The following is a 25,575-nucleotide window of genomic DNA, read 5'->3' as shown; positions in this document are numbered from 1 at the left end:
CGGAGTTGACACCACAGTGAGCATGCAGCACACCACAGTGAGCATACAGCACACCACATTGAGCATGCAGCACACCAGTCAGCATGCATCACACCACAGTGAGCATGCAGCACACCACAGTGAGCATACAGCACACCACAGTGAACATGCAGCACACCAGTCAGCATGCAGCACACCACAGTGAGCATGCAGCACATCACATCGAGCATGCATCACATCACATATGCATCCCACCAGTGAGCATGCAGCACACCACAGTGAGCATGCAGCACAACACAATCATGCAGCACACCACAGCGAGCATGCAGCACACCACAGCGAGCATGCAGCACACCACATCGAACATGCAGCACACCACAGTGAGCATGCAGCACACCGGTCAGCATGCATCACACCACAGTGAGCATGCAGCACACCACAGTGAGCATACAGCACACCACAGTGAACATGCAGCACACCAGTCAGCATGCAGCACACCACAGTGAGCATGCAGCACATCACATCGAGCATGCATCACATCACATATGCATCCCACCAGTGAGCATGCAGCACACCACAGTGAGCATGCAGCACAACACAATCATGCAGCACACCACAGCGAGCATGCAGCACACCACAGCGAGCATGCAGCACACCACATCGAACATGCAGCACACCACAGTGAGCATGCATCACACCAGTCAGCATGCATCACACCAGTCAGCATGCATCACACCACAGCGAGCATGCATCACACCACAGTCGGCATGCACCAAACCACGGTGAGCATGCATCACACCACAGTGAGCATGCATCACACCACGGTGAGCATGCAGCACACCACAATCATGCAGCACACCACAGTGAGCATGCATCACACCAGTCAGCATGCAGCACACCACAGTGAGCATGCAGCACACCACAGTGAGCATGCATCACACCACAGTGAGCATGCATCACACCATGGTGAGCATGCATCACACCAACTACATTCATGAGACGGAATCGAGCCGGATCTTTCATAGTTAAAATGTTATTGCAAGATCCAAATTACGTCCATCAATTGTCGCCTTTCTATGCACTTATTCTTATCACAATTTCATAACGTCACATAAAATACTCTTAATATTTTATCTCTTAACAGGCTTCCCTTGGAAATACGACTCCGCTGTTTGTGAAATGCAGTACCAGGTTGTTATAAAAGCCCCGAACTACCTTTGTTAACTGTGTAGCAGGGCCTGTACCTCTTCACAGGCCCTGCTAGACAGTAATTGCGTGACATTAAAATCATAATCCTGCTAAATCGATGAAAGCTAAATGAAAGTTACGGGTCCGATTCAGAGTCTCACCCACCCATGAATACAGAGATCTCAAGTGAAACGAATTGATGGTCCCATCACCCAATAATAAATGAGAAAAAAATATACAAAGTTAGGTTTTCACCGATGGCACCAACACCCCCATGTCGTCTATCCTTGCATCGTCCATGACCACCCACTCAAGAATCCAAACTCCGTCTAATTTAACAAACTGCACCTCCATTATCAACCAATCCTCCCTTCATGTCTTCATTGGTGATTATAACATCCATGTGCTTAATCTGCACTATCTGGACTATGGATTGCAATTGATGTCTCTTCTTTACTTTAAGCTTTCGTGACTGCAGGAATTCATATTCTTTGGGTCTTTCAGTAAAGTCACGTAGATAGGTTCAAATTAATAAAAATAAACAAAAAACTACGTTTCGATCGCAATGGGCGTTGCCCAATTCGGGCTACGCCTATTTTAAACATCTTCGTTTATTTTATTTGAACCTACGTGACTTTACCGAAAGACCCAAAGAATGATTTCTCTCAATATTTTCCCTTACCCCTGCTTTCAGCACTTTATACAGGCTGGATCGACAGGGGAAAACATCCAGTCTCAAATGTCACCATCTCATCTGTAAGGTCCACGTAAAATCCTAAGCCTGCTCTCACATTACCTGCAAGAAGTGAAGACCTTTGAACGGGTTTGTTTTAGTAGGAATGAATTTGTTCTCAGTGTCAAGGATAGACCTCTCCGAACCTATTTTTTTACTTTACCAGATAATTCCCACTGAGCTATTTAGCTCTTTTTCAGAAGCGACCTGGTCACAAATTATGGCTCAATGAAGTGGCTTATCATGTGGACATTTATATCAGCCAAATACTCTAAACGCATGTTTTCTAAATGTGGAGGGAATCACCGGAGGACCCGAAGAAAAATCCACACGGCCACGGGGAGAACATGCAAACTCCAAATATACAGGCGTCATGGTCGTGATTGAACGCGTGACCTCCTGCATACCAGGCGAGGTAGTTAACATCTCGCCACCGTGGCACCCCAGTCAGGAAGCCAGCTCATGCCAATTCCAGATCATTCCCTGTCGTTGGCCCTACTGTGGGAAAGAGTTCCTCAGAGGATCTCTTCACCGAGTCTTCATCCCAATAGCAAAACCCATCAGGCTGCTCTGCAGCACAACCATGAAAACCTATGCAGCAGCAGCACAAGCAGGATTGAATTGTGAAAAATACAAATGTATCAAATACAGCCTTAGGAAACAAATTGACTCAAGGGAACAGATAATGTACTTTAATAAATGGATGTTTAGTTTTACTGGGTTGCACAAGTATGACATTAAATACAGCACTACAAGTGAAGAGGTGAGCATAATAAAAATAAGATGTAGAAAATAACATCGACAGCTCATGGCACCAATTTCAGTGCCACATTGTGCGGAAAACCTTACAGCCTGGAGAACCTCCGTGGGACGTTGCCACATTCCCATGTCCCAATCAATATTAATAACAAACTTTGTTACACATGCAAAACTAGTTTATACCATTAAGAGATCCCTGTAAGCTGACATTTTAATAGAAACGTATATTTGTGTAGTGACTGTGATTGTCACTGTGTGGTGCCGGGCTTACGAACCCACGGCGGATAATGTGTTGGCATTACGTGTAGCCCGCTTACTGGGCGTAGTACCACCAGCGCTAGCGGGGCTTGGGTGAGTGCTGGTCAGCACGGAGGCACCGCAGACAGTGTGCGGTGCGGGCTCCCGGTGAGGGAGCGAGAGGGAGTGTCAGCCAGCCAGGGTTATGTTGGGGCATGATACGCCGGTTGACCTGCCAACACGTGACCGGATGATATTGGGGGGACACCGGTGGACGGGGGCTGCTGGGCGGTCACGTGGTATAAAAGAGCTCTCGGGAGCCTTCGGGAAAGAGCTCGAGAGATTTAGAAGGTGGGCGGAGCCACCCCCAGCCCAGGCCGATATAACGGGGGCACCGTGAGGGGCTCGGGGTTCTTTGTGTTGCTGGTGATGAAGATCCACGTCGGGTTAAAGGAGCCTCTAGCCACGCTGTCCGGGACCCAGCTTGTGGTCCGGGCCGGGATAGCGAACCGTCTAGTTCTGCCGTAGCGTGGCTAGATGGGCATTCAACACCCGAGTGTAGATTGTGTTATGTTGAGTTGGTGAAATACAGTGTTGCTACCAAGACAACGTCTGCGACTCAGTTGGACTCACTACACATGTACTGCATAAAATAGAAACTGACCTCATCTGCAAGTCCTCCTGTCTGTAGCAGCAAGGAAAATCACAAATGTGTTCTTCGTGGAACACAATGATTTGCCGAGAATAAAATCTTCTTTATGATATGGTTACGGTGGCAGTGAAGTGTTTAAGCGCAGGGCATGGTAACTCTGTGTTACGCGACGAGGAGTCTCTACGCTCCCTGGTACGATGCTAAAAAAATATAACATTTCACTTCAGCGATCGCCTCTGGTTTATAATATAGCACCCTGGGATGATCACCTGCAGGCTGGACCAATAAAACAAGATGTCTCTGTCTAGTCAGCGACTACTCCAGGACACGAGGCTCAGATACCTGTACCATAGAGGGTGCAATAAAGTGCTGCATTTTGAGAATGTCTCAATTTCCCTTTGGTCAGTCCTGTCTGTCAAATTCTCTGCTGGGTGGAGGAGGCCAAGTGCGTAGTCACCGGCTTCTCACAGTAGAAGGTGGGGGGAAGGGAGCTTGGGGCACCATGCCAGGGGTGGATGCTGCCATGCGCTGTCGAGGATGTGTTCTTCCACACCTCACATGGCCTTGGTCGTGCGTATCGAGCAATACGATGCAAACGTCAAATTAAACTCCTGGATACATGTTGTGCTATTAGGATTGACAAGGAATTTACTAGTGTAATCCAACATTAATCTGAATGGGCTCCAATATTCATAATCCAAACCCAAATATAGTCGAATCTATACTCAAAGCTTGAATTAGTCGTCACATTTAGCAGTAAATATTAGTATACATATGTACACGTAAACACCGTTACATTAAGCCTACACAACATGCATACTGGGCGGTCACGCGCAGAGCGCGCATGTGAACGCGAGCAGCATCATAAATGCCACCGGTGCAGCCTGGGGCGCCTCAATCCTCCCGCACACTCCACCTCGGCTTTCGCAGGTTCAGGTGTCAACACGCAGGTTATTTTTATTTAACACGTGGAATGTGATGGCAGTGGCTTCGTCAGAGCTGTGTCCACCAGACGATAACTTTGAATGAATTTAAATTCCCAGGAGAGCCAGTCCTGATGACGGCCTGTGCAAGTAAACCGCTGTTCACGCAATAGCCGGGGCCGTGGATTACCGGCCAAACTGGAGCTCCGGAGCACAAGGGGCGTGGGAGGGAGAAAGACTTGTGGCACAGCCCTGCCGCCGAGTCCTAGTCTGGCCTGGATGCACTCCGAGACTCCTCTCGTCCGTGCCATCGCCCTTTCCCGTACCTCCGATTCGCACGGTTGGCTACGTACAGCGCCGTGCTCTCTACGTTTACCTAATGTATTTTATGGGGCGCCATGGTGGCGAGATGTTAACTCTCTCGCCTGGCATGCAGGAGGTTGTGGGTTTGATACCGACCCTGACGCCTGTATATTTGAAGTTTGCGTGTGTTTTTCTCCGGGTCCTCTGGTTTTTCCCTCCACATTGAGAAGCACGCATTTACAGTATTTGGCTGCTATAAATTTCCACATAAGCCACTTCGTTGACTTATCATTTGTGGCCAGGTCGCTTCTGAAGATAGATAGCTCAGTGCGCCTTACCTGATAAAATAAAGGGGTTTTTTTTAGTATTTAAATAAATTCTCATTTAAATAAAACTGTTAAATGTTTTCAAAATAGCTGACATATCTATTTCCACCCCGACTTGCTTGGGTTTTTTTGTATTATTTAAAGATCCCAGATTTTTTTTTATACCATCTAAGAACTCTGCAGGTCAGCCTCGAATTCTTGTGTTAGCAAAAATGCAATTTCCACGTTAAAAATTAGCAAATCTGCAGCAAATATCGTCGATTTGACCATTTGTCAAGCAAGGATTGTCCAGACCAACCTTACACTGACCGCTCGACACGGGTGACGTGTACTTAGCTGGCTCTGCTCATCAACGCAATGCCTCGGTCGACAGGAGGAAGCCAAGTTCCCAAGGAGAGCACCAGCATCTGCCCCACCCAGGCTGACCCAGCACACGCCCAGGGCGCGAGGCGCTCGCGCCTTCGTCCCTGCACCCCAACCGTGCATGAGCGCAGCCGCCGTGACTCTGCAGCAGCAGCTGCTGTGACTCCACGGTAGCTGCTGTCCGAGCTGCACTTGCTCCAACTCTGGACCCAATCACAAGCAGCCCCAGCCTTGGTGTCGGCTTGACCGTGTTAGAACTCCACAAATGACGAGAGAAACGCTGCAGCAGCTGATGAATCTACACACATGCTGATTGGAGTGGGGTGACTTAGGATAAAGTCCATAGCTTGAGGAAACTTCTTAACTACTCTACAGTCGACATTCAGATGCTACAAGTGCCTTCACGGCAGCATAAATAGCAAAAACGAGGGTGGGCAGAGGGAGGGGAGGAGATTGTGCGACTGAGCAAGTAAAACAGGATGGAAATGTTTTGAGTTCATGCAGAGGGTGGAGTGGAGCTGGAAGTGGACCTGGGGGTAGACCTAGAGGTGAAGTGAGTGCGGCGCTGCGTGGAGAGAAGTCGCAGTTGATGTGATGAGTCCGGGTAAAGCTGAGGTGAGCTCAGACCAGGTGACTACGATCCGTTCTGCTCCACCTTGTGTGTGGATTTGGCCTGAATAATGAGAAGAAAGGGACAGGGTGGCTCAACACGGAAAGGGGTTACAGGGGTCACGAGGGCACGTCTTCACCGTGTGGGCCTCTCTAGACCAGCCCGTCCCAGCCCCGTGTTTCGCAATGTTCATTTCTCCCATTCGCATTTCACCGACATCAACGGCATCGCATCAGGAAGCAAAGACATTTTTGTTCTGCAGGTCGCCCAGGAGATGGCGCAGGCATCCACGCTGGAGAGGTCAACCCCGCAGATGCTCGCACTGCCCTCAGCTGCTCCCATTGTGACCTGGCCCCCAAAAGCAGGGTGCCAGAGGTACACTCGTATGGCACAACTCATCCACGCAGGGTGAAGATGCCCTCGCTCCCACAACAAGATAGGTCCTCGCTCCACACGACCATGGAAACCTGCTGAGGTGCTGTGCAGGGTGTGCCGATGCCCTCCGTCTAGCCCACCTGCTGTGACACCTCCACATCCCCCTTTTCTGCGTCCGGTTGCATCGTCTGGAGCGCAGAGCACGGGCTCCCCTTGCCCTGCGGATTGGCATCATGTAGCTCCTGACAAGACGAGCAAGCACACACACACATCCCCCGTACTGCCATCTCTCCTTCTCCACGGAGCGTTGGATGTCATGCACATCAGCTGCCCGAGCCGTTCTCACCGCTCGCCATCGACTCGCCTGTCAACGCTGCCGACACCGTGGAGCGCAAAGGAGATCGCGTGCTCTTAGCTCTCTGCCCCCACTGGACATCTGTGAAAAAGAGCTTCTTAGCTTATCGGATTCCTCCAGTCTCAATAAAGATGTTGATTCCGATTCTGCTCGGGGAGGCATCGTTTTGCGGACTTCTGCTCCGGTGTCGCAATTTCGGCTGCACCTCTCCCCCTCCCACAGTAGGTTCCCTGCACAGGGAACCACATGCTTGTGTGCTGCATGTTATCCCACTGAAGCTGATGTTGGGGGCTGCTCGGAGGGCGCTTCCGAGAGTAGTGTCGAAGCAGGAGCACTGGGTGCTTGAGCTGGCTCCTGCGAAGTGCTCTCAGGCGGGAGATTTTCTCCCAACAGTTAGACCCTCGATGCGGCGTATGTGTGGTCAGCCTGAGCACATGCGATAATTTATTGGCATGCGCCAAAGCAGGGGTGTCCAAACTTTTTTTTTCCCGAGGGCCACATACAGAAAAATATACGAAGGACTGGGCCACTCACTAGACGTGAGGTATACTGCCTCACTTCTCATGCACTATTATTGGCAAAATCAATCAAATGCAAGTAAATTACATTTGATAATTGAACATGTTTGAAGAAAAAAAGCCTCCATCATAGCTCTCCATTAGTAGATTTTCATTTTATTTTTTTACAAAAAGGTTGGCAGGCCATTCTCTCAGTGACAGCCTCAGATTGGTTCTTAGGGTGCTGATCCCCCTTCATTGTCCTGTATGAAGGGAGAGACAAGAAGAGAAATAGGGGATGTGGATATTTCAAGCTTATTACACAAATATATTATTGGGCTTGTTAACACATCAACTAACGTTGGTTAAAAAATTGTCATCAACTTTAATTGACTGAATTTATTAAGTAATTGGGCTTATTAACAAATGAAAACTGTGTGTATATTTTTAACTCACCTGTAATGGGAAGAATGTTGCGCTCAGTGGGAGCAGTGATGCTGTGCTTTGGTCTGAAGGATAGCTGGCAGGTCAGGACTAAGTTTGGTGGTTGAGATGCGAAGGACGTCACGGAGATGGCTGTCGGTCGTTCTGGTTCTCAGTCTGCTTTTGTTCAGCGTTAACAGAGAGAATGTCTGCTCACAGATGTATGTTGAGCCGAACAGACTCATCATTCGTTTTGCGTGGCGTCTCATCAGAGGAAATTTGGCCTTTTCCAAGCTCCGGTAGAAGTCAGGTAGGGAGAGAAGCTGATGCTGATTCTTCAGAGAATCATCACACTGAATTTCGATCACTTCTAATTGCAGACTCTCCTCCACTTCTTCTGCATCCATTGAAAACGGAGCCGCAAACAGTGTGATTTCCTTCTCAATGACAGAAAAATCTTGGAAGCGCTGACTGAATTCTGTCATGAGAGATGTGATCACAGACACATATTCTCCCATTTTTGCAGAGAGCTTGGCATTTGGAAATGCGCATTTGATTTCGTTCAGCGTGGGGAAGTGCGCTACATTGAAGTTGTGCAGTTGTGACTCGAAGTGACGGAGCTTCGCACGGAATGCTTTCATGTGCGCATACAGCTGTGGTACCAGCTGCTCTTTGCCTTGTAGTCTCTTGTTCTGGGTGTTGAGATGATCAGTGAGATCAACTAAAAAAGCCAGGTCTGCCAACCATAAAGGGTAACTGATCTCATGGACAGGTCTGCCCATTTCTTTCAAAAACTTGTCGATATTTCATCTCAGGGAATAAAACCGCTGCAGCACGGAGCCGCGACTGAGCCAGCGCACTTCAGAATGGTAGAGTAGGTCCCCGTATTCAGCATCGACATCAGACAGGAACGCTTGAAATTCTCTGTGGTAAAGCCCTCGTGCCCGAATTATGTTGACAGTTTTCACAACTGTGTTCATCACATCGCCAAGCTGGATTATCTTGGCACAGAGGGCTTCTTGGTGGATGATACAGTGCATTTTGACAGCCTCACCTCCGCTCTCCCGCACCTTGGCACTCACCATAGAGGCCATTCCTTTGTGCTCGCCTGTCATTGCTGGAGCCCCATCCGTTGTAATTCCACACAGCTTGTCCCATTTAAGTCCAGCCTGGTCAATTGCATCTGACACAGCTTCAAACATGTCCTTCCCAGTTGGTGTCCCCTTTAGACTCCGAAGATCGAGCAGTTCCTCCGTAATGCAAAAATTATCGTCAACTCCCCGCAAAAAAATTAACAGCTGTGCAGTGTCCGTGGCATCTGTGCTCTCATCACATGCAATCGAGTAAAAATTGAAAGCACAAGCTTTATCTGACACATGCTGTTTTAAGTTAGCCGACAAGTCTTAAATTCACCGCACAACCGTATTTCTGGACATACTAACATCGTTGAAATCCTGAATTTTCTCCGGGCACATTATTCTCACGACTTTAGTGAGGCACTGTTTGATGAAGCCACCGTCTGAGAAAGATTTCCCGTGTAGGGCAATGAGTTGAGCTACTTCATAACTGGCTATTGTTGCATTTTCTTGAGCTTTGTTAGCACGGAAAACAACCTGCTTCTGTGTTAGCCGGCTAGCTGCCATTTGCTTTACCTTCTCTTTCCGCTCGGCGCCAGTGTAGGACGTGAAGGTCTGATGTTTTGTTTCATAATGCCGTCGTACATTGTACTCTTTCATCACGGCAACACTCTCATTACAAATCAAAAAACACACTTCCCCTTGGTTTCTATGAAAAAATATTCATTTTTCCACCGAGTCTGAAATTTTCTGCACTCGCTTGCAATCTTGCGTCTCTTCATTTCCGGCATTTCTGGTGACCCTGAGCCAACTTTTTCTTCGATTGCTTGCTTTGTGGAAACGATGCCTTGTTCAAGACAATAGCGCCACCTAGTTTTTAAACTAAGAAGTGCAATACAGTGGGCCATAGTCCATTATATTTTTAGACTTTGATACGGGCCAATTAAAATGGATGGAGGGCCGCAGTTGGCCCGCGGGCCGTAGCGCCAAAGTATACGGGGCTTGCGGCCAAATAAACTATCCAAAAATGCAACGCACACTGTTAGAAATTCAGCCAAACCCACTATGTTGAAACATCCATAAATAAAAACACTTTGTGGAGGATCGTTTAGATTTCTCTGTTTGTGGCACAAAGATAAAAAAAGGATAATCTCCTGGAGGAGTCACACACACTACAGCCAGGAGTGGTGGGGAGCATGCTGACTGGAGATGCCCATTTGAGACCCATTAAGATTTATCTGCAGCGGCCAGTGCCAGGGATCAGATCCAGTGACAATAGGTATGTGGGTGCCAATAAATGTAAGAGTAATGCAGCTGCCACACATCAGATGTGCAACAGAGAGACATGCGGCAGAGCCATGCACAATAAATGCAATGGACGCACAGCAGAGGGAAATGTGGTACACACTTTTGTGGCAGTAACTTACATGCAGAAAGGCATGCAAGCAGAAACGTACAGTGGAGAGGCACGAAGCAGACATGCTGCTGATGCACACTGCTCGCTGTGATGAGGTGAGCAGGTGGTGGGGGGGCGGGGTTCCCTCACTGTGTGTAGGGTGACCGGGTCGGCCGGGTCGGCCGGGTCGGGTGGTGTGGCGCATGGGCTCGGAGACCCCTCCGGCCCGGCCTGACGGTCCGGCGGGGCCTTCCCGGGCTGGGAGGCTGACAACATGGCCCCCTGGCCTCCCTGAATATGGAGCGCGATGAGTAGCATGGACAGAGAGACAAGGGGAGAGAAATCAACAACAGTGACACTCTCATTCAGTTATCTTGAGCTGATGGTCCGAATAAAGCTTTTGTAATGTACGCCTTTGTGTGTTGTTAAATCTAAGTGATGCATGCAAATACATGAACAAAGTGACATACTGTGATGCACAGTGTCACACAAAGACATACAGTGGTGGTATCGCACATAGCGACAGGGAGAAGAGCACAAAGGCAAAGATGCCCCTTACAGCCTTAACAGACTGTTGGTAAATTCAGGGCAAGTGCTGTTAGCGGGCACCTATGAAGGCCGGAACAGCACACGAAGGGGTGGGTGGCCAATACCATGCTCGGTCGCCTTTGTCTCCCGAGTGGCGATGTTTAGACATTGCACCAGGTAGTGATTTTAGCTGAGTTGACCTAGGGGAGGCCCAGGATCGGTTCAGATAATCGTCACTGGTGTTGGCCATGAGCGGAAATCGAACTCGGGCCACCGGGTTCATAGCGCAGCGCGCTAACCGCTACACTCCCGCTCTCCACTGAGTGTCTATCACAGACAGTGACAGACATAGGTAGTGATGCAGTGAGACACAAGCAGTAACACAGTGACAGACACACACACAGCAACACCATGCAGATCTATGCAAATTGAGTCTATTAGTTGCTACATCCAGATTATAGGATGAATTTAGCTCTTCCAGGAGACTCCATCTGTGTGACTCATCTGCATAAATAATAGGCTAAATTTATCACCACATGCAGACGGCTCCCATTATCCACGAATAAGAAGAATCCATCTGCATGAAACAGGGCTTTCTGAGCATCGATTTGGGCTGATTAGGAGTAGCAGATTCTGGGATCAGAGGAGCTTCACTGTACACATACACAGCAACACACGGGAACACGCATCGTAATGACAGGTGATAAAAGTACATATGATTTTAACATTCACAGGCTAATGTCAAGTGGATATCTTTAAGGCGATGAGTCAAAACTGGTGAAGTTTTTCTGTGACCAGGACACACAAATATGTGACCTGATTGAAATTGGGCAGAGGCATGAACCTCAATCAATATGCAGCCTGTTACCAACCCAAACAGAAGAAATCTCAAGATCAATTTAGGGGAAATAATCCAAATCTGAGCATCATGTCTTGAATGTGGCTTTGCCACTGTGTGTGTAGGGCGTTGTGTGTGTCAGTCTATATATGTGTGTGTGAGTCGATGTTTGTGTAAGTCGATTTGTGTGCGTGGGTCCATGTGTGTGTGTGGCCTCAAGGTGCACATGGCCTGGCACAAGCGTCGTGGTGACGTCACCGCCACTTAGTGGCGAATGGCGGTTGTTGTTATTGTGTGTGTGTAAGTCCATGAGTGTGTGTCTTAGTTGATGTGTGTGTCTACGTCCATGTGTGCGAGTGAGTCGATGTGCGTGTCTGCGTCGATGTGTGTGTGTTTAAGTCGATGTGTGTGTGTGTGGCTCGATGTGCGTGTGTGAGCTGATGTGTCTATGTGTGTGTAAGTACATGTATGTGTGTGTAAGTCCATGTGTGTGTGTGTGTGAGACGATGTGTCTTTGTAAGTCCACATGTGTATGTGTGTGTACGTCACTGTGCGTGTGTGTTTGAGTCGATGTGTGTGTGTGAGTCAATGCGTGTTTGCGACGATCCATCCTGGGTTTAACCAGGCTGGATTGTGTGAGCAGTTCACAAATCCTTGAAAGATCTGGACAAAGTCCCATCGGTGAGCTCCTCCGGCAGGCAAGGCTGCGTTGGCTGGGCCATGTAGCCCGCATGCCCAGCCACCGCGTGCCTAAACAGCTTTTGTTCGGCCGGATCGAGGGGACGAAACGGGGGCGGCACGGGCTAGCGAAGAGATGGAGTGATGTGGTACAGGAGGATGTGGAGCTGAGTGGACTTGCCGATGACTGGTACCAGCGGTGTCAAGATCGGCCTCTGTGCAGGAGGCTCGTGAAGGACGCTACTGGGCAGTTGGAGGCAGTTGCCCTCCAACAACGGAGGGCGGAGGAGCGACGCTCATAAGAACGAGCGGAGCGCCGGATGGCTAAAGCACAGCAAGTTGGCACAGTAGGGGGCAAAGGTGGTGCATCAGCCAGTCGTCTCAATCAGTCGACCTGTGGCATCTGGGTCTATCCCGTGACCTCCTGCCAGTGGACGTTCGACACTTCACATGGCCTCAAGGTGCACATAGCCTGGCACAAGCGTCGTGGTGACGTCACCGCCACTTAGTGGCGAATGGAGGTTGTTGTTGTTGTGTGTAAGTCCATATGTGTGAGTTGATGTGTGTGTGTAACTCCATGTGTGTGTATCTAAAGTCGATGTCTGAGTGTGTCAGTCCATATATGTGTGTGTGTAGGACGTTGTGTGTGCGAGTCTACGCATGTGTGTGTGAGTCGATGTTTGTGTGTGTAAGTCGATGTGTGTGCGTGGGTCCATGTGTGTGTGTAAGTTCATGTGTGTGTCTTAGTCGATGTGTGTGTGTGTCAGTCGCTGTATGTGTGTACGTCGATATGTGTGTGTGAGTCGATGTGTGTGTGTCAGTCGCTGTATGTGTGTACGTCGATATGTGTGTGTAACTCTATGTGTGTGTATCTAAAGTCAATGTCTGTGTGTGTGAGTCCATATATGTATGTGTGTAAGTCGATGTGATTGTGTGTGTGGGTCAATATCAGTAAGTGTGTGGGTCAATGTCAGTAAGTGTGTGTGTCTGTCTTTTTCGCCCGGGCAACGCCGGGTACTTCCCGCTAGTTAACAATAACTCAGGCTCACTGATCAGACCGTACCTAGTGTCAAGAACTGATGGATGAATCTGTTACAAAAGGGAACAGCAGCAATTGTGAGTTTGAATACTTGAGCTGCCAGGAAGGTAATCCTACAGTCAGAAGAGTCACCCTCCAACTAGGGAAGTTGCCAGGAGGGCAACTGGAACTGTAAACTCAGAAAACAGAACGTGGGATTGCCAATTATGGCATCCCAATAGTGTCCAATGGGAAAATTGTGTTTATCAAGGATGTACACACGGTTGTGAGCGATCAACTCCAACACGGTATTGGGGAGAGCAGCACCCGCGCATATCACCCGCACCTGCCACCCGCGCATGTCACCCGCACAGCAAGTCACCCGTGCAAGTCACCCACGCATTTTCCCGCGCATGTCACCCGTGCATTTCCCCCACGCATGTCACCCGCGCATGTCACCCGCGCATTTCCCCCACGCATGTCACCCGCGCATGTCACCCGCGCATTTCCTCCACGCAAGTCACCCGTGCATGAGATGAGTCGGAATGAACAGACCTCTGCAGTGCTGAGACAGCCACGTCGCCAGCAGCTCTGCTTCCTGCTTGCCAGTGCTGGTTACCACCTGCTGATGTTCATCGTCATTGTGGCTGCTGGCGCTTTGTGCCTCTACGACTGCAGGCACCCACTGTGTGAGCTGGTATTGGTCTCTCGCCCGCCATCCACCTGTCCCGCTGTGCTTCTGAGTGTGACGAGTATCTCCACTGTCACTCACCCGAGATTATATGGTGCCATGATTCTTGTACTCAATAAAAAAGTGCCATCTACATTTAACATTTTGGAGTTGCAAACCATCATCGAGACATCACCCTGAGAAGGGATGCTAGTAGAGGGGCACCAGGGTGGCGATATGTTAAAAACTTTGCCTGGTATACAGGAGGTCGAGGGTTCAACCGCAACCCTGACACCTGCTGTATATTTGGAGTTTGCATGTTCTCCCCGCAGTAGCATGGATTTTTCTCTGGGGCCTCTGGTTGTTCCCACCACATTTAGAAACATGAGAGTATTTGCTGCTGCTATAAATTTCCACGTGATAAGCAACTTTGTTGAGCTATCATTTGTGATAGCCAGGTCGCTTCTGAAAAATAACTATCTCAATAAAAATTGTAAAAGTAAACGACAATTCACATTCAGTTCTTATGCAATATTTATGCATTGAACATAATGCCACTCTATAGATGGAGTGCTCTTGCCAACATCTGCCAAGCCAGCTATGTGCTTAGCAATCCTGACTCTAACTCCCCCTCATGGTGGATTAACGAGTGCTGTGTTTATGAGGAGAAACTAACGGAGGTGCGGTTCGTTTACTTTACCTCGTGGCACAGCCGACAACAGAGCATGCAGCACGCCGACCCTTCGCCTCGCTCTCTACTGCCGTCATCCCTTTCCAGGTATGACCAGCTCCATACCACCCCCAATCTCTCATCAAATCCGACAATGTAGTAGCAGTGTTAGTAGTTTTGCTAATGATGTAACCCCACACTTCCCTCCAACTCAAATTCCAATCTCTTCACATTCCCCAAACGTCTCTTTGGCCATACCTCTCTTTTCAATAAAAATGAATCCCTCCAAATACCTCTCCTGTCTCGAGTTACCATGAAAAATGGCCCAGCCCTAATTTCAATCCGATACTAATCCTTTGCATTGATCCATTGTCTTTTCTTGTTCCCCCCTCCTGTTAACCAATCTCAGGACTTTAATCCAAGCGTTTTGAGAGAGGGACACTCATTCCACTGTGTGTGCCATGCATAGCCAATTATAAATCAGTCCAGTTTGGTGATTATCTGAGTCACTAAGATGTTCATACCGACACCCTTCCAGTCTCTCTCCGCACAGACTTTTTAAATGCAGCCTGTTAAAAAAATAATATCGGTTACCAACAGAGCTAGGCTGAGGCCTGGCAAAGAGTCAAATCACATGAAGATTCCAGCGCTCACCGCAATGCCAGGGATGGGGGTGGGGGCAGCCGCGATGCCCCAGGGCAGCTCGCTCGGCGTGTCTGGCAGGTACATGGCGCGTGATAAGAGCAGCAGAGAAGATGGGATCTGATCGTTGAGGTGCAGCTCCAGCCACTACACACAGGATGCATCACAACAGTGAAACCATCACCAACGACATCGTCATTAGGACCATCCATCAGTTATGGTAACATTGTCATCACAACCAACTTCATCATCGCCATCACCGCTATCAATAGCATCACAGCACCACCAGCATCATTGACAATAACATCAGCATGCTGCCAACAACATTATAACGAACTTATTTAACATTTTATCATTGTAAATAACCCGCAGCACCATCACCATAATTAACACCACTCTTATCATCCCCATCATTACAGCGTCGTCATCATCATTCTCATCAGTAGCATCACTGTCATTAATTTTTATTAACTTCACACAAAAATCTTCGTACAAAATGGCCACTGTTGACTTCCCACAAAGTTATCCTTATATGTTTTCGACCCTTCGAGATAGTGAGAGGGAACATTTTTATTCAGCCAGCCAGGCCATGCAAAGCTGCGGACAGCAGCCGCCTGTACGCTCGTGGGAAATACCACCACCATCACCACAGGAGCCCTACGCACATTACTGGGTTTAGGTCCAGATATCTCAGGACATTGAAGATGGTAGCATGGGGTCATGTGACAGGGCTGCTGTGTGATGTAATGCAGCCCTGGAGGAGCTAAGTTTCAAGTTTAATTGTTTAACCAGCTCTAAGAACTCAAGAGACCAAGATAGGAGTCTAATTTGTAGGAGTGACCCTGGGGCATTCGTCTTCAGTAGAGGGTGATGATTGTTGTGTGTATAATCCCAAATGAGTAATTTGCGGTGTAATTTTCGAATATGGTAAATTTGCACCCCGACGCCGGCCCAGGACAGCCTACTCTTGCGAATGATATCACGAGATCTTTAACATCCACTGTGAAGCAGATGGCATGTAAATATATCGTAGTTAATACACCCGCAGCAGCAGTATTAATCAGGGAGGCCGCTGGATTGGAACCATTAACCTCTGCAACAAGTGGCGACCGCGGTGCCACTGGGCTGCGTCACCACTCGTTGGGGGTTTTTTTTCAGATTTTTGTGTGTGGGCACCTCACACTCAATCAGAATCAGAATATTTATGTAGTGGAGTAACGCGCCCGGGGGTTTGCAAGCGGTGTGCACACACGTGCGAGTTATGGACAGTGAGGTCGCATCAGGGCGAACAGGTGCGACAAGAGAGCAACGGAAAGGAGACAGCCAATTAGGATGCATAGCGGTGATTGGCTGGCTGCAAATGCAGGCGCGGAACAGGCGCCAGGTTGACGGGAGATTGAGGCGATAGCGGTGGAAGCGACGGGGTGTGAGGCGACGGGAGGTCGCCAGCTTAATTAGAGAGGAGTTAATGAGGAGGAGGATACATACGGGAGCGTGGGAGAGAGAGAGGGAAGTTGGTCGGAGTGAAGACAAGAGGAAAGACAAGAGAAGTCCAAGGCCCCGCCCGCCACAGCTCGCCCTCTCCAGCGGTGATGGCTGAACCCCCACTGGAGGCAGGGCGAGGTTGGAGAGGCGAGGGTAGAAAGGCTAGCAGTAGAGAAGCTAGCGGAATCCTAAGTGTGCATGTGAGAAGGCTAGCAGTGGAGAAGCTAGCAGAGTTTTTGGGGAAGGCTAGCAGTAGAGAAGCTAACAGAAGATATCGTGAGAGGCTAGCAGTGGAGAAGCTACCCGAGTGTATAGTAATAGGCTAGCAGTGGAGAAGCTATCAGAGTGTATAGTGGTAGGCCAGCAGCGGAGCGAGCGAAGGGAGCGGAGCGTGGCTGGCAAGCTAGCAGTAGAGAGGCTAGGAGAGTGAGAGCAGGCTAGCAGTAGAGAGGCTAGGAGAGTGAGAGCAGGCTAGCAGTAGAGAGGCTAGGAGAGTGAGAGCAGGCTAGCAGTAGAGAGGCTAGAGAGAGCAGGCTAGCAGACCGAGCGGAGCGAGCGGAGCAGGCTAGCAGTAGAAAGGCTAGAGAGAGCAGGCTAGCAGTAGAGAGGCTAGGAGAGTGAGAGCAGGCTAGCAGTAGAGAGGCTAAGAGAGTGAGAGTGAGAGCAGGCTAGCAGTAGAGAGGCTAGGAGAGTGAGAGTGAGAGCAGGCTAGCAGTAGAGAGGCTGAGAAAGAGAGAGCAGAGCGAGCGGAGCGAGCGGAGCAGGCGAGCAGCGTAAGCGGGAAAATCACGACGAAGTTGCGGGGTGTCAAACGCGAGGGGTTCTGTCAATAAAAAAGTGACAGGAGAAAAATAAAAAGTTGTCCGCGTGAAATTAAAACACTACATTTATAATCTTGATTTGAAGCTTTCGTGACTGCAGAAATCCATCCTCTTTGGTTCTTTCAGTAAAGTCACGTAGTTAGAAATAATGATGGCTGAACCCCCACTGGAGGCAGGGCGAGGTTGGAGAGGCGAGGGTAGAAAGGCTAGCAGTAGATAAACTAGCGGAATCCTAAGTGTGCATGTGAGAAGGCTAGCAGTGGAGAAGCTAGCAGAGTTTTTGGGGAAGGCTAGCAGTAGAGAAGCTAACAGAAGATATCGTGAGAGGCTAGCAGTGGAGAAGCTACCCGAGTGTATAGTAATAGGCTAGCAGTGGAGAAGCTATCAGAGTGTATAGTGGTAGGCCAGCAGCGGAGCGAGCGAAGGGAGCGGAGCGTGGCTGGCAAGCTAGCAGTAGAGAGGCTAGGAGAGTGAGAGCAGGCTAGCAGTAGAGAGGCTAGGAGAGTGAGAGCAGGCTAGCAGTAGAGAGGCTAGGAGAGTGAGAGCAGGCTAGCAGTAGAGAGGCTAGGAGAGTGAGAGTGAGAGCAGGCTAGCAGTAGAGAAGCTAGAGAGAGCAGGCTAGCAGACCGAGCGGAGCGAGCGGAGCAGGCTAGCAGTAGAAAGGCTAGAGAGAGCAGGCTAGCAGTAGAGAGGCTAGGAGAGTGAGAGCAGGCTAGCAGTAGAGAGGCTAAGAGAGTGAGAGTGAGAGCAGGCTAGCAGTAGAGAGGCTAGGAGAGTGAGAGTGAGAGCAGGCTAGCAGTAGAGAGACTGAGAAAGAGAGAGCAGAGCGAGTAGAGCGAGCGGAGCAGGCGAGCAGCGTAAGCGGGAAAATCACGACGAAGTTGCGGGGTGTCGAACGCGAGGGGTTCTGTCAATAAAAAAGTGACAGGAGAAAAATAAAAAGTTGTCCGCGTGAAATTAAAACACTACATTTATAATCTTGATTTGAAGCTTTCGTGACTGCAGGAATCCATCCTCTTTGGTTCTTTCGGTAAAGTCACGTAGTTAGAAATAAAATAAAACAAATCACGACGTTTCGATTGCAACACAAGCAATCATCATCAGATGGGAAAACCACAGCAAGAAAAAATTGCTGAAGTGGGAGAGAGAACTGCCGTGGCAAGAGGTTATATAGGTAAGGGGGGAGGGGCAAGGGGAGAGAGAGAGGGGGGGTAAGGGGAGGGGAGCGCTGCGTGAGCGCTAGGGGGAGAGAGGACGTGAGGCTGGGGGGGGGGAGTGGGCGGGGCTAGAAGTGGGAGGCCGAGAGAGCTGGGGATGCGGGGGGAAATTAACTCTGAAAAAAAGACTCGTACCCGGCAGATATGATAGACACGACCATAAAGCATTTTGATTTAAAGCTTTTGTGATGGCAGTGATTCATATTCTTGGTTCTTTCGGTAAAGTCACGTTGAAGGGAAACAATAAAATAATAAAATATATAAAACCAATAAATAAAAATAAAATAAAAATGTATTGTTTTATTTTTATTTTATTGTTTTATATATATTTTATTATTTTATTGTTTCCCTTCAACGTGACTTTACCGAAAGACCAAGAATATGAACCATAAAGCAGTTAAGGTTTTATCTGGTTAATAACATCCTTCCACATCTACCTGGGCAATTATATCATCCACTGGGATGTGTTTGGGGGTGACAGCAAAATTCAGCCCTCACTTGGTCTCTCTAATCAAGGGCATTTCACTGTCCCCAGATGATTTGCTCGTCAGCTTTGATGGACAGTAAAACCTTGGATTGTGAGTAACTTGGTCTGCGAGTGTTTTGCAAGATGAGCAAAATTTTTAAATAAATATTAATTTGATAAACGAGCGAGGTCTTGCAATACGAATAGTGTACGTATACGCTTTGTCTGCCGAGCGTCACGTGATCACAACTGATATACGAGTGCTTTGATATACGAGTGCTTTGTATTACAAACACGTTTCCGGAACGAATTATGCTCGCAATCCAAGGTTTTACTGTAGTTTCTCTGTTCACCAAGGTTCCTGTACCTGCCATCTTAGCAATAATTGAAGCCTTAGTCCAACATGGACTGAATCCTGATGTACCAACTCTGGTTAGGCACTGCCTTACCAACACTTACTTCACCTGGAATGGTACTTTCTACAAACAAAATGAAGGTACCCCCATGGGTTCCCCCTTATCACCAGTGATCGCGAATGTTTTCATGGAGACATTTGAAACAGATGCCATCCAGACATCCACCTTACGTCCTTCCTTTGGAAGAGATATGTAGATGACACTTTCGTCATTTGGCCACATGGCCTGCCAGCTTTGAACCAATTTCTCAACCACATCAATTCCATACACCCATCCATCAAATTCACCATGGAAGTGGAGAAGGATGGTAAGCTACCATTCCTGGATGTTTTGTTTGAGAAGAAACCTGGCGGCTCGTTGGGACACTATCTACAGGAAAGCCACCCACACAGATTCCTATCTGAAACCTGAATCCCGCCACCATCCGGCACAAAATAATTCCCTGATCAAAACACTACACCATAGGGTCCACTGCATTTCCGACCAACACCACCTAGCCAGTGAACTGGAACACGTACACCAGGCCCTCAAGATGAATGGGTACTCGGACGACGTTATTCGCAAAGCTGTTTCTCCAACCATGGAGAAACAATCCCCTGAAAAGCCAATCAAAACCATCATGTTACCATACATAGCAGGTGTTACCAAAAATATTTTCAAAATCTTAAACAAACAAAAGATCCAGGTCCGATTCAATACAGTACACAAAATCCGTGATCTAATCCCATCTGTGAAGGAGGTAATTCCTGACATGCAATATCCTGGAGTTAACAAACTGAGATGTACCTGCGGTAGCAGTTACATTGGGGAAACGAAACGACATCTCGGACCGTGTCCGCGAACACAAGGCAGCTCTGAAACACCGCAGAACTAATATCTCTGCCTTAGCTGACCATTGTTATAACGCTGTGGGCTCGCATGATATTGTTTTTTCCGAGACCAAGGTACTCTGCAAACCTTCGGGCTATCAATGGTTTGTTCATGAAGCCATCCAGATATATATAAAGACAACATCAACCGAGAAGATGGATACAAATTGGGCAATCATTGGAAGGATGTTATTAACCAGGTAAAACCTTAACTGCTTTAAGGTCGTGTCTGTCATATCTGCCAGGTACGAGTCTATTTTTCAGAGTTAATTCCCCCCCCCCCCCGCATCCCCAGCTCACTCGGCCTCCCACTTCTAGCCCCGCCCACTTCCCCCCCCAGCCCCACGTCCTCTCTCCCCCTAGCCCTAGCGTTCACGCAGCGCTCCCCTCCCCTTACCCCACACCGCTACCCCACACCCCCCCCTCTCTCTCCCCCCTTGCCCCTCCCCCCTTACCTATATAACCTCTTGCCACGGCAGCTCTCTCTTCCACTTCAGGAATTTTTTCTTGCTGTGGTTTTCCCATCTGATGATGATTGCTTGCGTTGCAATCGAAACGTCGTGATTTGTTTTATTTTATTTCTAACTACATGACTTTACTACATTTATACTGGAGAAATCCAATGAGCTATGAAGCTCTTTTTCGCAGATGTCCACGTTGAAAGTCATAGTGCCAGCCACTTACAGAAAATGTTGATTACAGGGTATTGATGATAGCGATAACAATGATTATATCGACACTGTTAATGGTGAAGGCGTTGACGGAGGCACCTGCTTGAGCTGTTCCCGTAGTCTCTGCTCGGTGACGCCCAGGGCCCTCATGCCACGCGTGCGGCACGCGGCCTGGAGCTCGGCCACAGTCATGGTCTCCACTCCCTCCTGCGCGATCATCTACACTCAGAAATCACCACCAACAACCGCCAACAGTGTCACCACATCTGCATATACCAACAACTACCAACAACCGCCAAAACATCTACACACACAAACAACCAACAATAAATACTACCACCACCACATCCCCACACACCAACAACTATAAAAAAAACACCAATACTACCACCCCATCTACACACACCAACAACCACCAACACTACCATCGCAGTGATGGTGGTGGTAGTGATTGTGGTGGTAGTGATGGTGATGATTGTGGTGGTGATGAATGACATATACAAAGACAAGAGACAAATATCCCTTATATAGCCTTAACAGACTGCTGGGGCAAGGGCTGTTAGTGAGCACCCATGAAGGCCGACAAAGCACACAAGGGAGTGGGTGGTCAGCACTTTGCCAGCCTCCTTTGTCTTCCTCAGGGCAATGTTTACACATCACACCAATAATTAATTTAAGGCTGAGTCGACCTAGAGGATGCCCAAGACCGGTTCAGCTAATTGTCAGTGGTGTTCGGCGTGAGCGGGAATCAAACTCGGGTTGCCTAGTTTGAAGCGATACTGCTCCCTCTTCACATATACAAATGTAATGGGTTCGATTGAGGCGCACACTCAACTTGGAGGCAACACTATTTATTATTAACACGTAGCAACCAACTCAACACTATACATAAGGTGGTGACCACTATCCCTAGTTAACAAACACTCGGGGGAAATACTACATAACGTGACCAGGGCAGGTTAGCAGGCTGCTTGGTCACAGACGAAGACCGGAGACTCGAGGACCGCTGATGGCGTCTTCATCCCAGGGTTGAACAGCCCAGCTCTCTGTTCACACCCCGCTTATAACTCCTGCGGCGTGGCCGGCCCCGCCCTCGGCAACGCCCCCCTTCCCGATCCTTCGGGAAGGTACGGACCCCTTACCACGTGACCACCAAGCTCCCCCCTGGGGCCCCTCGCCCCCCTTTGTCCGGTCACGTGTCCTGTCGGGTTCACGCAGAGTGTCACGGCCTGACGCGACCTCCGTGACACCCCGCCTACAGTACCCGTACCGAGCCAACACAGAATTGACGTCATATGTCACTACGCTGGTACGGTCCCGACACAGTAGTGACGTCATATGTCACTACGCTCGTACGGTCCCGACACAGTAGTGACGTCATGTCACTACGCTCGTACGGTCCCGACACAGTAGTGACGTCATATGTCACTACGCTCGTACGGTCCCGACACAGTAGTGAAGTCATATGTCACTACACAAATATCTCACATTTTAGCCTGAATAGACTGGGGCATGTGCTGTTAGTGACCACCTATGAAGGCCAGCACAGCACACGAGGGGGTGGGTGGCCAGTACCACGCCCACCCACACGCAACAACAACCACTATTCGCCCGTAAGTGGCGGTGACGTGACCATGGCGATTGTGCCAGGCTATGTACACTTTAAGACCACGTGAAGGGTCACCGACACCCTCAGACACCTACAGACACATATACATAGTATGTGGTCGTGAGTCTAACTCGCTCACTGATTTGATGAATGTTTTACGGGGAATACACCTCATTGCAAAACTTAAGCCCGGGCTCAACAAGGTGCAAAGTGTGCATCCGCATAGCGAGGAACTGCATGGTGCAATTGGTAGCGATACAATCGCGAGTCCTTGATAGGATGGGATCGCACCCATTAAATCGCACCAACTCACATGCGGCATCTAGGGCTTCGGAAAAAGGAGCTCTATGATACCCTCCACGCAACTACGCTGCAGAGAACACGAGCAACGTCACACGGAGGGGGCCTACATATGTATCAACACGATGTTGCAAGACAATCACTGCATTGCACGCTTTCAGATGCACTTCTTCGGTCGTCTGGAATGCAGTTGGCTACGTACGGTGAGAAAGGAACTATCCTAGGAGGAGCCTAGGATAGTAGTGGCCAGTGCTAGTGGAGACATGGCAAACAAGGATGCCTGTTACCGTAGGAAAAACAACAACCACCACCACCAATGGAGCTGCTGCTGCTGCTGTGGCTGCTGTACCCTGTCGTCAGCCTTGACCGCGCGCAGCTTCATTCGCAGCTCGAAGCGCAGGAAGTTGTTGGTGCCGATCGGCCTGAGCTCGAGGAGGCGGCAGAGCGCGGCGAGCTGGGGCCGCGTCAGGCTGTCCAGCGTCAGCTCGTCCTCAAAGAGTTGTGAGAAGTGAACCAACTCCGCGTTGCTGGGGCGCGCACCCGAGCTGCGCACCTGGCAGCACGAGAACCAGGCCGATAAGCACACACAAACCCATTAACACACATGCATCTGCCATAAAGACAAAGATTCCGTCCGTATAGCCGTAAACAGGCTGTTAGCAAGAAGATATGAAGGCCGGTACGGCGCACGAACGGGTGGGTGACCAGCACCACACCCCCCGGCCCCTTTGTCTTCCTGGTGATGATGTTTACACATCACACCAAGTATTAATTTGAGGCTGAGTTGACCTAGGGGAAGCCCAGAAATGGTTCCGATAATAGTGGTGTTGACTGCCAGGGGGAATCGAACTCGGGTCGCCGAGTTCATAGAGCAGTGAGCGAACTGCTAGACTACCACTCCACAGGCACAAACACCAGCACACATACAACAGCCGCCACGGACACATACGTACACATACACACACATACAATGTCAACCACTCTAGCCCCGAACGATCGATCCAGACACCAAGCGCAATCGTCATAGAAAGATCAGTGCTCAACACAAGACAAGCTTCACTGCACCGGCACACCATTCCCCACAGACGCGTGCATTCCCTCCTCGTGGGCAGAAACCAAACACGTCCAGTCCAGAGGTTTATGAATTTCTAAGTGAGGCGACCGTCACCGCCATCCTCTAGATTCTAATTGAGCATCTCAAACGTCAAGCGTGCGGGGCCACATGAGCGACAGTATACAGGTTACGACAGGCAAATGCCATTCACAGGGCTGTACACAATATGATGTGAGAAGAGGCCCAAGACCAACAATGGGCATTTCGACATGGGATGGAACAATTAACTACAGGTAACAGAGAACTGGACCTTGATACTCTTGGTTCTTTCGGTAAAAATCACGTAGATAGAAAATAAAAATTAAATAAAAAATAAAAGCAAAAAAACCCCCACGACGTTTCGATCGCAACACAAGCGGTCTTCATCAGGCGGAGAGAAAAGAGGGGGCAAGCCTCCAAATGCAACTGCTTATAATAAAGGCTTCCAAAGCGAGTGGGCGGGGGACGAGAGTTGCGAGGCAGCACCAAGGAAAGCTGTGCGGCGTAAACAGCATGGGCGTGGCAGCCAGTGCCAATGTAGGAGTAAAGCACGAGAGGTAGAAGTAAAGCGCGAGATAGAGGTGGAGCTGAAGGCGAGGGGCGCAGTCCAAGTGTGTTAGACAATGGGGGGAGAGAGGGGGTAGAGATAGGGGGAGAGAGGGGGGTAGCGATGGGAAAGGGGCATTACACCTCACTACACACATCCACACTGCTGACGGTAGAGGTTGACAAGAAAACACAAATCAAGTCATGACCCATAGTGGTTGATGACATCTTTCCAATGATTGCTGAGTTTATAACCGTCGTCTCGGTTGAAATTGTGTCTGTATATATGGATGGCTTCGTGAACAAATCTTTGTTGATAGCCAGTCGGCTTGCAAAGTACCATCGTCTTAGAGAAATCAATTTCGTGTGAGCCAGCCGCATTAAAGTAATGATCAGCCACGGCAGAAGCATTGATCCTGCCGTGTTTCAGATCTGCCTTCTGTTCACGAACACGGTCCGAGACATGTCGTTTAGTTTCCCCAATGTAACTGCTGCCGCAGATATAGCTTAGTTTGTAGACGCCGGGATATTGCATGTCAGGAATCTTGTCCTTCACAGATGGGAACAGATCAAGAAGAAACCAGATCCACACATTAAAAAGTTAGACGTTGACAAGGTTGTTATTAATCTGAGTAATATCCCAATTTCCGATGGTCTAAAGTCGGTTTTGGCTAAAGGATTGAACTTTGCAGTCACCCCCAAACACATACCAGTGGATGACATTATTGCTCAGGTCGATGTAGCTCTTAAGGGTTTGGGACACATCACTGCAGATGTGACAAGATCTGAAATCGCTGCAACCCTCAAAAGCGCTAAGATACCAGTCGGCAACATCAGTAAGGA

At 49.0% G+C, this 25,575-nt stretch overlaps 1 protein-coding gene and 1 long non-coding RNA gene across 5 annotated transcripts in view; one reads left to right on the top strand and one right to left on the bottom strand.

The window, feature by feature from the left end:
- The first annotated feature begins 16 nt into the window (after positions 1 to 16).
- Positions 17 to 6,947, top strand: LOC116941180 (uncharacterized). Its single transcript, XR_004402652.2, has 2 exons — positions 17 to 761; positions 6,336 to 6,947. It is a non-coding gene; the product is annotated as an uncharacterized LOC116941180 (long non-coding RNA).
- The window catches only part of LETM1 (leucine zipper and EF-hand containing transmembrane protein 1), a 40,633-nt gene continuing 17,635 nt past the window's right edge, over positions 2,578 to 25,575 (bottom strand). For 2 of the 4 annotated variants that reach the window (XM_032951922.2, XM_032951923.2), the window contains exons 8-13: positions 23,443 to 23,646; positions 21,284 to 21,403; positions 15,252 to 15,386; positions 10,346 to 10,486; positions 6,589 to 6,690; positions 2,578 to 6,136 (exon numbers count right to left, since the gene is read on the bottom strand). In XM_032951922.2, coding sequence (XP_032807813.2) covers positions 6,098 to 6,136; positions 6,589 to 6,690; positions 10,346 to 10,486; positions 15,252 to 15,386; positions 21,284 to 21,403; positions 23,443 to 23,646 — 741 coding nt within the window. In that variant the 3' untranslated portion in view covers positions 2,578 to 6,097. Of the gene's footprint in view, positions 7,564 to 10,345; positions 10,487 to 15,251; positions 15,387 to 21,283; positions 21,404 to 23,442; positions 23,647 to 25,575 lie in introns of all 4 variants that reach the window. The other 2 variants (XM_076066245.1, XM_032951926.2) reach the window with 2 other exon arrangements.

Source organism: Petromyzon marinus, chromosome 11 (assembly GCF_048934315.1).
Source record: "Petromyzon marinus isolate PM22_M1 ecotype Great Lakes invasive population chromosome 11, UKy_Petmar_22M1.pri1.0, whole genome shotgun sequence".
Classification (NCBI taxonomy): Eukaryota; Metazoa; Chordata; class Hyperoartia; order Petromyzontiformes; family Petromyzontidae; genus Petromyzon; species Petromyzon marinus.
This window is presented reverse-complemented; position numbering and strand designations above follow the sequence as displayed.